The sequence below is a fragment of the Chionomys nivalis genome, chromosome 4 (assembly GCF_950005125.1).
Source record: "Chionomys nivalis chromosome 4, mChiNiv1.1, whole genome shotgun sequence".
In the NCBI taxonomy this organism is placed as follows: domain Eukaryota; kingdom Metazoa; phylum Chordata; class Mammalia; order Rodentia; family Cricetidae; genus Chionomys; species Chionomys nivalis.
This window is the reverse complement of record NC_080089.1, coordinates 38,450,076-38,463,882: the sequence shown is the minus strand read 5'-3', so window position 1 is coordinate 38,463,882 and position 13,807 is coordinate 38,450,076. Positions and strand designations below refer to the sequence as shown.

The 13,807-nt window shown below is 37.9% G+C and overlaps 1 protein-coding gene across 1 annotated transcript; it reads left to right on the top strand.

Moving 5' to 3' along the window:
- Positions 1-7,960: 7,960 nt before the first annotated feature.
- LOC130873447 (olfactory receptor 149) lies at positions 7,961-8,896 on the top strand. The gene has a single exon (XM_057768290.1). The coding sequence runs from the start codon at positions 7,961-7,963 to the stop codon at positions 8,894-8,896; it is 936 nt and encodes a 311-aa protein (XP_057624273.1).
- The last annotated feature ends 4,911 nt before the right edge of the window (positions 8,897-13,807 follow it).

Sequence of the window (13,807 nt, the reverse complement as noted above, 5' to 3'; positions counted from 1 at the left end):
GGCCTCGAACTCACAGAGATCTGCCTGCCTCTGCCTCCCGAGTGCTGGGATTAAAGGCGTGCACCACCACCACCCGGCAAGATGTCAGTGTATTTTTACCACTAAGTAGTCCTCCATTGTGTAAATGTATCACATTTTCTTTATCCATTCTTCAGATGAGGGGCATGTAGATTGTTTCCATGTTTTGGATATTATAAAAAATACTCCTATGAACATAGTTGAACAAATGTCCTTGTAGTATGATTGAGCATCCTTTCGGTATATGCTGGGTCTTGAGGTCCTTTAATTCCCAATTTTCTGAGAAACTGTTGTACTGATTTGCCATAAGGGGTATTCCCCTTATTCTTTATCTTCTCCAGCATAAGCTATCATTGGTGATTTTGATTTTAAACATTCTGACAGATGTAAGATGGAATCTCAGAGTCATTTTAATTTGCATTTCCTTGATGGCTAAAGATATTGAACCTTTCCTTAAGTGTCTTTCAGCCATTTGAGATTCTTCTGTTGAAAATTCTATGTTTAGATCTGTACCCCATTTTTTAAATTGGATTATTTGATATTTTAATGAGTAATTTCTTGAGTTTTCAAATATTTTTTGGAGTTCAGTCCTCTGTCTGATGTGAGGTTGGTGAAAATCTTTTCTCATTCAGTAGATTGCCTTTTTTCTTACTGACTCTGTTCTTTGCTTTACAGAAGGTTCTCAGTTTCAAGAGGTCCCATTTATTTATTGTTGCTCTCAGTGTCTGTGCTACTGGGGTTATATTTAGGAAGTGGTCTCCTGTGTCTATGCATTGAAGGCTACTTCCTACTTTCTCTTCTATCAGGTTCAGTGTGGTTGGATTTATATTGAGGTCTTTAATCCATTTGAACTTGAGTTTTGTGCATGAGGATAGATATGGATCTATTTTCATTCTTCTACATGTTGACATCCTGTTATTCCAACACTAGTTGTTGATGATTTCATTCTTCCATTGTATAATTTTAGATTCTTTGTCAAAAATCAGGTGTTCTTTTGGCTATGAATGGTAGGTAATGCAAAGATTTCATGTAGCTAAATGTCTCAGGATAAAAATGGGAGTTGGGCCATATACAGGCCCTCTAGATCATCCTCAATAAAGCTCAGTGAACACTTCAGAAGAAGAAACAGAAAATATATAACACTCAGAAGATGAGAAGGAATGCTGTAAAATATATCTTCTTGATATAACCTGACACTCATGAGCTCATTAGAACTGAATATTTGTATAAGATTGTATTTTTCAACATTAAATCATGAATATGGGGAATTTCATGAGATCTCACACTTACCTAAGGGACTATGTGTAGTTAATGGGTAATAGGAAAGACGGCATGGTTTTCTTCAGTTCTACAGTCATTATTGTCTATTGTTGCATGAACACAAAGAATCACCTTCCACATATACTGATGCAAGCAGCCGTAGTTAAATTTAGTGGGTCACACAAAAAAGTAATATAAAAGTAGGAAGAAGAGGACTGGTGAGAAGAAGAGTTTCAGCAAGAGAGAACGGGACTGCTGGGAGAAAAATGAAAATGATCAAATTCATTATGTGCTGTATTAAACTGTTATAGAAGAAAAATAGTATAGTAACATAAAAGTGAATGATTTTGAGGTAAAATTCAATGATGGAATATGCTGAGAAACAATGGTCTTGTACTCTGTAAAGATTTGTCACTTATATTGGTTTAATAAAATGCTGTTGGCCAGTAGCCAGGTAGGATATATAGGCAGAGCAACCAGAACAGGAATTCTAGGAAGAGGAAAGGCTCAGTTTACAGTCATCACTCAGATGTGGAGGAAGCAAGATGAGAATGCTTCACTGATATAAGGTACCAAACCACATGGATAACACAGGCAAGAATTATGGGTTAATTTAAGATGAAAGATTTAGTTCATAAGAAAGCATGGGTAATAGGCCAACCAGTTTTTTAATTAATGTAGGCCTTTGTGTTTTCTTTGGGACTAAACAGCTGCGGGATTGGGCATGACAGAAACCTCTGTCAACAGGAATATATTAAAGTGAGATAGTATGAGGTTATAACCATTTAAGTAGTAAGAGTATCCCCCAAAGGACAAAAGAACATAAAATATAAACTAAGTTTATAACCTCTGACAGCTTAAATAATGGAATTTATCTTTATGTTACATTTGGTGTGACTGTGATTGTCTTGTGTGCTTATCAGTAGCCTATACAAAGAGTTTTGTAAGAAGGTCTGTAAGCTCTGATTCATTGTGTCATTTATACTCCCTTTCTCAAGTCTAGTCTAGTTTTCGGGTTTTCAGGTTGTTATTGGTAAGTATTACTGGACATCATTGTACTGTTGGCTCTCCATTCATTCATTGAGGCCAGGTTGTTGTCCCTATCTTAACTGCATCCGCTTTGTTCCTAAGGTCAGTTGTGGCTGCCTATTTTTACTCACACTACTTCTACAAATTAGGCCATCAATTGGGATGAGTCAGGGTCTTGTGAACAACGCTGCTTCCCTTGGAAGCACTAAAGATACTTGCCTCTATATTCACCCCCTAGACCTTTGAGAAATTTGCGCAGAGTAAAGTCCTATTTCTGGGGTCTATATGGCCTCTCTGATCAAGAGATGTTTTTGAGATGGTGACTTCTCACAGTTTCAGGCTACTTTCAAAGATGTCTCATCTTTTCCCGAAATCTAGCTGGTATAGGGGCAACTCCTAAAACATTGACTTGTCACAGTAGATTCTCATTGATTTTGGCTTTTCAATAATCAAATGTGATTGTCAAACACCCAGAAGGTCAGTTACACCAGAACTAAATAATAAAGTGTGGTTTAAAATTTAGCTGATGTATAACACTTAGCTGAAGCCCAACAAGGACAAATTGGTAAATTATCCTTGACTCTGTCAAGACTAAGTTTCCCAACTAGAAACTCAGGAGAGACTATAAGCAATTGTTCTGATAAAAGGAAAAAAAATTTTCTGTTTAAGAAGATTTTTATAAATATACTTTTGTAAAGTTTTAGCTTCTACAAACATTTTTTTTGTGACATACATTAACATTTTGATTGTATCCTAATCTCTATTTCCATTTTGGAACAAACTTTTGCCATAGAAGACAATTTCAATGTAAAATCCTTTCTAAAATCTAAAGTCATTACCTTTACTCTTAAACTTTTGGAATGTTATGGATAACTTTTTAAGATGCTAATATAAATGATGTAGTTGAGTATTAACAAAAGGCAGCCAAGTAGAGGGACAGCATTTCAGATGAACTAATAATATGGGAATTGACATGTTTTCTACAGTGCAAATAATATTGGAAGACCATGTTTCCCATTTTGGAACATCTGTTTACAAAGATATCATCACCATAATTTCATGTATGGATGATGAATAGAGTTGACAAACTAATTGCTCCCTCAGAGCTATCCCTGAACACAACATAAGACTTAAGAGTTTTTTTTTTTTTTTTTTTTTTTTTTTTTAAGAAAACAAGAACACTTTAAGCCAGCAATCTAGGGAGAGAGTATTCTAATATTGATTGCATAAGCCTCAGGAGACCTGATTCATAAGTGGGCATGGAAGCTCCTTGGCTGGAGTTCACTGTTCTGATCATAAATAGGAAATGTAAGTTCTAGTCATTGCACTTAGTAAAATAGCATCATGTTTCCAGGTATACAGAACAAGTACTTGAACTTTTGCCAAGGTCTCAATATCAGTCTTTGCTTTTCACACTAACAGGTAATACACAGGACTTCCTGATCCTTAGGGAATGCATTTCCCTTAAATCAACAGGAAAATCCATTGAGCCGATAGGGTCACAGAACATCATGGTATTTGAGCATAAACAAAGACCAGAAACTTTGAAGGTCTTTCCTTAGCCAAGAAAGTATTTGGAGGGGTCAGTGAAATTGGAGCTTTTTAGATATGAATAGCATTTGTGAAAAATAAGTGCCCCAAGCCTCTTCTCAGAATGTTACTGTGTCTCTCCTTACGGTCTAAATTTTACTCAGTGGAATGTGTTGACCCTTGTTAGCCTGGCTCCTATCTTTAGTGATACTCTTTAGTGGCTCTGCTCTTAGCCTGTCTAGAATTTTTATGAGAAATAGATGAAAAGTTCCTGTGTTGGAGCTTATATCAAGATATAGTGTTTGAAAGGAAGAAAATGTATATTATGTGATTTCTAAGATGAAATGATATTTCAATTAAAATATAAAATTAAGATAGAAAATGAGGCCAGTAAAGGTGCCTACCTGATCACCTGAATTCAATCCCTGAAAACAATAAAGTGGAGAGAGAGAAAGATAACTCCAATAAATTGTCCTTTGACTAGAACACAGCAACATAGTATGTGCATGTACATGCAAACACACAACACATGTGCACACGCATGCACATATACACACACAGAGGCACAAAAAAAGCTGAAAATGACTGGGGAAGAATGAGACATAAAGTCTTCCTTCACTTTTGTATAAGGTGATCATAAGAGCCTTATAGGAAGTGCTTCACTTCCAAGTGATTGAAAAGGCTTCCTCAGGAAACAGAGGCAAAAAGAAACAGATATTACTAAAGATTACAAGCACAGATGTGGAATAAAACAATAAGAGGGCTATTTTTGATGTATTTGAAGGTCAGCTTTTCATCTGCAGATCTGGTTTACAATAGAAATATTTATGGATAAATAGTTTTTAAAATAATCAGGTTTTATGAATGACTCACCAGTCCTTGGAAAACAGTAAGTATCTACTACGTGGTATGTGCCTGTGTATGCAATGACCATTGTTACTTTCATTACTAATGGAGTAGTGAGTGGAAAGGCTCTCAGTCTCCTAAGTTGTTTACTGTGCTTTTGACTCTCCTCTCAGTCTTTCCCTTGTCTTTACTTAACACAGAGCATTGTCTTTTCCATTTCAACATAATACCTTACCTTTTACATGTATCTTGTTTTAACCCTTTCTTTGGTTAATACTTGAGTTGCCTCAATTCCATTCAGAACAGATAAAGGACAGAAGTTCTCTTAGGTCTGTGGACCTTCTCTCAGCATTCTAGTTTTCAAATCTGCAGTGATGTAATTTAAGGAGTAGGTGCTGTAAGTACACATACTCATTTTATATAGCAAAATTAAGGAATGAGTAGAGAGAGGCAGGAATAGTCTTCCTTAGGAAAGAATACACCTTCCTTAGGAAAGGCTATCTAATACTAAACAGCTCTGAAAACACATACATGTAACATGATATAGAATGCATAGTTTGTATTTTGTATGTGTATACATATAGGCATCAAAAAACCATGTAAAAAATTCTATAAATTTGAATTGGAGCGAAGAGGGGGTAATAAGATGGTTTTGGAGGGGGAAGGGGGAAGGGGAAATGATGCTATTATATTATGATTTAAAAATAAGAGAGGTAATAAAAAAGTGTATTGCCAACAGTGACGACACTGGCTACCAAGTTTGACCTGTGGGTGGAAGAAATATAAATAAGAGAGAAAAATATCCCGTGCACTGTATTAAATTATCCTTTTTTGGATAGCAGTTCAATAATTGTCATTTTAAAATGGATAAGGGTTTGGGCATGACAATGTTTGCCTTTAATGTCAGCATTCAAGAGACAAAAGGATCTCTGTGAGTCTGAGACGAAACTTAACTACATGAGTCAAGCCAACCAGGGCTATGTAGTGAGATCCTGCCTTGGAAATACAGATAAAAACTGAATTCCTTTTCATATCTAACATGAAACAATTAGAAAAGCCAGTGGATATTCTGTCCTACATATTTACCTTCTTTCTCTAAAGGTAGTCAAAGCATTGTGTGTACATCTGCATCAAGAATCCAGTGCATTACAGTGCAACAATAGAATTGAAAAAAAATTTTACAAGATTATTTGAGTTTTTAAACCACATGAATTGCCAGTGAGTTGATAGGTATTGTGTCTTATTCGTAATAGCTGTACAAAGCAAGTGATTTAATAAGTTAGTAATATGGGTGCCTTGGGATTCTCTTTTTATTTATAATTTATGCATACTAAATAGAGCTACTAGGTTTTTATATTTGAATTTGTCAATATCATTTAATTATTATTTATATAGGATCTTGTTTGGCATTCCTTTGTTTTTCTTGAAAAAAAAAAAGACCTAAGTTAGTAAAAAACAAAGTTTGAAAATAATTATAGAAAACCAGTACTAATGGAAGACACTTAAAAACTAAATTGTATCCCATCCAGAACAGTCACCCTGACAAGTTTTTCCTCTCATTGACAAAAGAAAACAGGAAGGGATACTGAGGAGAACTTTAAGACCATTTCTTGTGGAAGAGAGAGTAAGGGAGAAAAAGGAATGGATAGAGAAAGTGAGGGAGGGAGAAAGGGAGGGAGAGAGGGAAGGAGGGAGGGAGGGAGGGAAAGAATGAGGGAGGGAGGGAGGGAGGGAGGGAAGAAGAGAGAGAGGAGAGAGAGAGAGAGAGAGAATCAAAGAAGGGTTAATAAAAAGCTTCACTTCCATTAAAGGAGAATTAAAGTAAGAAGAAACATAACAAAAAGACATGGCAAGCAGATCAGGAGAGTAAGAACTGGGTGCTCAGGACCTTTTTTATTTACGGTTTTTATTGTAGGAGATACAAAATTGCCTTCTTCCCACAGTGGTATGGGCTTTGGTCAGGAAAGCAGTACTCGTCCTTTCATGTTTCCTGAGAGAAATATTTAACATTAATATTCTCTTGTTTGAGTTTGTAGTCAGCTTTGAGTTATTTTGTGTGGTCCAGAACTCAGGAAGTATATGTGATTGGAAAGAATAACTATATTTATTGCTGTTAGTTTTCCCTTTATCTCTCTTATCTTTGGGTCAGGAAGGAATAGCTATTTACATGTTCTGTTATCAGTTTTATACTTTACATCTACGACCAGTGTAGAGACGCTGTCATAGGCTCATCTTAGTTCTTAGTTGTAAGCCACGTTTGGATATTTAATTCTTATTTAATGACCAATGCATGAAAATGAATTACAAGAAGCTTGGGGATTTTTCAATGGTGTGTTTAAAATCCCCTTCCTTTTGAATTTTGTACCTCTCATCTCTTTGGAGGAGATTGACAATGAATATTTGAAAACAAGTACCCTAGTGGTGGGATTTGGGGGTATCTACAGTCCACATCTCATCCTCAGGTATGTCACATTTCTTGTTATTACTGGGGCTCATGCTGACCTTTAACACAAGAGAGAGCTTTCCTTAGAGACAGTCCCTCTGCTGTGTACATGGGAGACATCTACAATCAACATTTGTAAAGAGGGTTTTTTTTCATCCCCTCCCTTCTTTCTTAACATTCCCAGAAGGTATAGCTTCATAAAGTTAAGGATGACCTTACCTAAGAGTTTAGTAATAGTTTTGCTGGGAACTTTCAGACAATTTAGAAATTTTATCATCATATAAGAACACATTGATGTTGACATATTGCTATTAGACTATGTATGTCTTATACTTTGTAAATGACTACAAAACACAATGTATAAATGGTCTCAATTACTACAGCTAAGAAGAATCAAAGTCAGGATTCCTATTAAATGTCATGATTTCTCAAACATCTTTTTCTTATTGCTTTGCAGAGGATAATGAATAGTGACAGCAGGTTACTTACACACACCATCAAGATTCAACAGACATGTTCTCAGAATATAGACTTACATAAAGCAGTGTCTAATTTGAGAATATTTGACCAGGTCTTGTAACTTCAGCTCTTGGAATAGAAGACAATCATTGATATTCATGAAGCATCTCTTCTAAAGGCTCGGTAGATCAACTTTCAAATATGAATCTATAGTAACTGGTACTTTTATAGAAATCTTGTTTTTGCACATCAATAGAAAACTATTTGCTGCTCTTGAAGCATACTCAAAGCTCTCATAAGAAACAGTTTCTTAATGGATATCAATGACCAGACTGCTGACTTTTAATCTTTGCAAGGTCAAACATTTTCAAAGCTATGAAGAACCTTTCAGTAGTGAGTCAGTTTATCCTTCTTGGCATCCCGCACACAGAGGGTCTGGAGACCATACTCTTTGTCCTGTTTTTGTCTTTCTACATCTTCACCCTGGTGGGGAATCTGCTCATACTCCTTGCAATTGCCTCCTCCACTCGGCTTCACACTCCCATGTACTTCTTCCTCTGCCAGCTCTCTGTGTGTGACATATTTTTCCCTTCTGTGAGTTCTCCTAAGATGCTATTTTACCTTTCAGGAAACAACCGAGCCATCTCCTATGCAGGCTGTGTGTCCCAGCTCTTCTTCTACCATTTCCTGGGTGGCACTGAGTGTTTCTTATACACTGTGATGGCCTATGACCGCTTTGTTGCCATATGCTACCCTCTACGCTACTCAATCATTATGAGCAATAGAGTATGTGCCTTTCTGGCTATGGGAACATCAATTTTTGGCTGTATTCATTCAACATTTCTAACTACTCTCACCTTCCAGCTACCCTATTGTGGCCCCAAAGAGGTGGACTATTATTTCTGTGATATCCCTGTGGTGATGAAATTGGCTTGTGCAGACACATCAGCCCTGGAGATGGTGGGATTCATTAGTGTGGGTCTCATGCCCCTTACTTGCTTCTTCTTCATCCTCACCTCCTACAGCTGTATAGTCTACTCCATCCTACAGATCCGCTCCACTGAGGGCCGACACAGAGCCTTCTCTACCTGCAGTGCTCACCTCACTGCCATCTTGCTCTTTTACATGCCAGTGATTTTTATATATCTAAGGCCAACACCAAGCCCTTGGCTGGATGCAACCGTTCAGATCCTAAACAACCTGGTCACCCCTATGCTAAATCCATTGATCTACAGCCTCCGGAATAAGGAGGTAAAATCATCGCTGTGGACTGTCCTACACCCATGGTGCTTTATACCTGAACAATTGTAAAGAAACATCAGTAGTGAGTACTTAGGTATTCTTCAGCTTTAATGGAATAGTTTTAGAGACTACTTCAAATTATTTTGTGTTTAAGAACATGGATATTACTATCTTAAATTTACACTATTAGAGACTAAGATGCAAAGAATTGGCATCTAGAGAGAAGTGGTGAATTAACCCTCCAGGACCAGGTACCTGACTCAGACCTACCTGTATTCTCAAGTGAACATTGCAGGTGATAGTGGAGCACTCCTTCTGTAGACAGAACAATGTGAGGCTGCCACTTGTCCACTTTTCTTTCCATCCTACTTTTGAATAGCATTATATATTTAATCAATTTATTCACTAAAAGGGCTACTAAAGGTTGTGAGAAGTGATTTTATTTGTCAGTAATCATGTTACATTGAACCAAATCATATTGCATTAAAACAGGGCTTAAAGGAATGGTTAAGCAGATCTTATGGTTAAATTCAAGAAAAGTATCACATATACTTTTCAGCTTGTACCTACTTGGACTTAGGGGTTGACTTTGGTTTACCTTCTAGCATTTTTTATTTTGCTTTCAGATAAAATGAACTGCTAATGAGACATATGCTATTCAGTCTAAGAAGCTACTAGTTTTATGACTGAATTCATTGGCAACTTGATTATATGCAGTGGGAATAAAGCAGCTGTGTTCCTCATTCTAACAATGGCAAAGAAAAGAGAAAAAGACAGATAAGAAGGTGACAGAAGACAAAGGAGCATAGAGAGACAGTTATCTTCTGCTTGCTTCTGTCAGGGTGAGAGAATAGTCACAGAACCTACCAGACTAATCCAGCAACTCTATCTTTGTTTGAAGACCTTGAAGCTACTTTGATAAGAGTTCCTGGAAAGCAGAGCAGCTTTTGCAGGGTCACTAATCTTAAGCTCCTTAACACTCTCTTTTAATGCTGCTTTCAAATAAACAAGAGACTAAAGAGATTTCATATTATTTGTTTACTCCATGGCAAGCCATCCTCAATGTTCTCAGGATCTGCTCCTCCATTCCTCCAGTGTCTAGTCTTAGCTGCTCAGACAGTCATAACAATCTATGATGCAAGGGAAGGAGCCTGGTCCTGCCACAATTTGATGTGTCATGCTTTGTTCAAGCACATGGGAGGCCTGCCTTTTTCTGGAGATGAAGAGGGAGTAGATGGGGAGGGGGAACTAAAAAGTAGGGGTAGGGGATGGAAGGAGAGAAGGGAAGGGAAACTGCCATCAGGATGTGAAATGAATGAGAAATATTAAATTAAATAAAATAAAATAAAAAGGAATAAAAGATGGGGTCTTGCTTCTTTAAAAGAATAAACTCAGAGAGATGCCATTTGATGAGTAACTTCATGCTTAACTAGAAAGAGAAAGGTTGAAGAAGTCCTAGTGATTGATAACTGTGAGGTCAATTGGGAAAATCAAGCAGCTAAGCAATCATTAGAATAGGCCTGCATTAATGCTGTGGCCCAGAATGAAACAAAGCATAAAACATACAGTAGATTTTTCTGAGCCCATGAGTGGATCTCTCACACAAAAGAATTTGAATAATAAAGGTGTTGTTTTTATTTGTTGGTGTGCTGTAGGTAAAAAATGGTTGAGGAGTATGTTTCAGTGAGATGCAACACATACATCTTTGACAGGTATGAATCATAACAGGCAATACACTGGGCTGTGTCATTTAAGTGTTTATCATTTAGGGAGGAATATCTTTGCATGAAGATAAAATTCATTACACCTTTGCTTTGCAGGGTTCATCTTCATTACTGTTCACTGTTCTTGGATAAACTGGAAGATGGCTTGCAGCAAGTGAGTCATGTCTATCTACTTAAGCAAATGAACCTCTCAGCTCATCTTGGCAGCTCTGAGGGAAGCTGAAAGCTTTTGTCTCTTTAGACTGACTCTGAGCTTTAACTTTATTAAAGCAGGAACCCAGAAGTCCAGGTTGACCGGAGAGATATGGAAGCCTAAGTTTAGTATGGTAGTGAGATGCTTCTTATGGTTTTTATGACTTTTGGGAAAGCAAAGTAAGCATTGAATTTAAAGATTCTTTAGTCTAAGAAGGCAACACATTCAGGAGAGTGCTTCTTCCAGGCGCTAATAAAAAAGAACTTACATCCAAAGGCAAGATAACACCACAGCATTGAATGTTCAAGCAGAGGATAAGAGGTCATTTTTGATCAGGATGGGCTACAGGGATGCCTCAGCACTCTCCATTCACACTTCTATGCCCCTCCCTAAATTTGATAGAAAACTATGCTTGTTTGGAATTGATACATGTGCTTTGTTTAAGTTAGACTCTACAGAAAGCAAAACTGGCATGTGAACAAACTTGCAACCAATAGTGTCAGGGACCAACCTTGACAAAAACACCTCTTGCCAGGGTAGGGGTATGGGGATTTAGAAATATAAGTAAAGAATATTAAGATGTGTAAAAATAATAAAACAGAAAACATAGGAAAGTACCAGGAGGGTATTGCAGTGAATACTTAATGGCCTGTGTTTAATTTTCCATATGCTTTTATTCTCCAATATAAAAGGGGGAGGCAACAAAAAACTTCTTTAACAAGATACATAGGACAACTTGAAGATTTAATTGCTTTAACACTTTAAGGCATCAAATCATTAGTATTCTGTTGTTTAGGCAGTGAAGCCACTCTGTTGTTTAGGCAACCATTCCCCAGATAACCTCATATTACAAAAGAAAAAGTAGAAGTACAAATGCATATCCTGGCGGTCTATCAGGATGGAATGGACCTACTTGTATGAGCCATATTAATGTCAGAAGAACCCAGTAATCACATCCTGAGTCAGGATAGCTATACTTGTCAAAAATTTTGAACAACCTCCAAACTCTCTGACCATCAGACAAGGTAGAAATAGGCACACATTTTTGGGCCTCCACACTACAGCATGGTCATTAGGTATAAATCCCTGAAAAGACAATACCTCCTCAGTAAGAAAGAATAAAAATATAATAGCCTGAGTAATTACCTTCCACCCACTTTAGCCCAATCAAAATGATGAAAAACATACTGCTTATCTCTGGAAAATATTTCTCAGACCTTTTCCATCTATAGCAAGAAGACAAATCAATAATATAGGAATTATACTACATGTTGTAAATTTGATTTTTTTCTGTTCCAAGCAGTCAAAACAACCCTGGTTGAAAAGGGGTAAAACTATCATCTCTTTTTCTTCATATATGGTCAAGCTTTCTTAGTTATACAAATACACATACACTCATGTTAGTTTATAGTATACTATACCTAATTATTTATTTCAATGATAATATAAGCTTATAATTTGAATATTTTATGGTTTTCATTGTGGAATGAAAACTCCTTGCTTTAAGTTGGAGTTGCCCCCACAAGTTTCCTCTGAGAACTCTCAAAACATTAGAGTCAACAGAGATCGGCAATAGAAATGAGAATAGCAGGCACTCACCTATGGGGGCAGGCTCTGTTCAGATGGTATCATGAAAAGACAGGAAAGCTCAGAAACATCAACATCTCATGAAGCTGTTGAGCAGACCTAACTGAATCTCTGGAACACTAGATGACTCATAATGGAGTCACAACTAACTAGAGATCCTTTAATTTGGTGCCAAAGCCAAGGATGATGCCTGCTTGTTGTCTTTTGAACTCAGACACACTACGTAGACATGCTTCCCCTTGTACACCCTCATATAATGCGGGCTATATGCCATTAGGACTCACTGGACAGTAACTTGATATGACCTGAGCTGACTAGTTACTGCATGCGTATATGCCAGTGAGCATATATACTAAACCACATCTGCACCTGATTCTGCTTCCTGGGAAACTCTTTGTAACCCAATCTCCCTCTCCCCTCCCCTAACCACTGGACTGCTTGGTTTTAAACAGCTCAAATTGTTCCTGTTAAGTCATTGCCCAGAACTGTTTTCCCTTACAACATTCTAATCCTGGTCAATAGGGTCTCACTTGGCTCCACACTGAGGCATGAATTTTATTCTCTTGAAAAATATCTTTTATTTTAATTAATTTAAAATAAGCATGCATAGCAATGGCTTATATGATTAGGGGTTAGTAATTTTTTTTATTGTGTTTTCTTTGAATTTTTTTTTATTCTTTTTTAATTAAAATTTCCAACTGCTCCCTGTTTCCCATTTCCCTCCCCTCCTCCCACACATTGCCCCCTCCCCCAACTCCCCTCCCCAATCCCCACTCCTCTTCTCCTCCCCCCAGTCCATTCCCCCTCCCTCTCGATACTGAAGAGCAGTCCAAATTCCCTGCCCTACAGGAAGACCAAGGTCCTCCCACTTCCATCAAGGCCCAGGAAGGTGAGCATCAAAACAGGCTAAGCTCCCACAAAGCCAGTTCATGTATTAGGATCGAAACCTAGTGCCATTGTCCTTGGCTTCTCATCAGCCTTCATTGTCCGCCATGTTCAGGGAGTCCAGTTTCAACCCATGCTTATTCAGTCCCAGTCCAGCTGGCCTTGAAGAGCTCCCAATAGATCAGTTCCAATGTCACAGTGGGTGGGTGCACGCCTCGTGGTCCTGATTTCCTTGGTCATGTTCTCCCTCCTTCTGCTCCTCATTTGGACCTTAAGAGCTCAGACCATTGCTCAAATTTGGGTCTCTGTCTCTCTCTCGATCTATCGCCAGTTGAAAGTTCCTGTGCCATTCTCTTTGGCCTCTCGTCAGCTCCCATTGTCCGCCACATTCCGAGAGTCCGGTTTTATCCTATGTTTTTTCAGTAGCAGTCCAGCTGACCTTGGTGAGCTCCCAATAGATCGGCCCCACTGTCTCAGTGGTTGGGTGCACCCCTCATGGTCCTGACTTCCTTGTTCATGTTCTCTCTCCTTCTGCTCCTCATTATAACCTTGGGAGCTCAGTCCGGTGCTCCAGTGTGGGTCTCTGGCTCT

Bases quoted from the DNA above. Each gene is read 5' to 3' on its own strand.
- LOC130873447 (XM_057768290.1), top strand. From the start codon at position 7,961: ATGAAGAACCTTTCAGTAGTGAGTCAGTTTATCCTTCTTGGCATCCCG.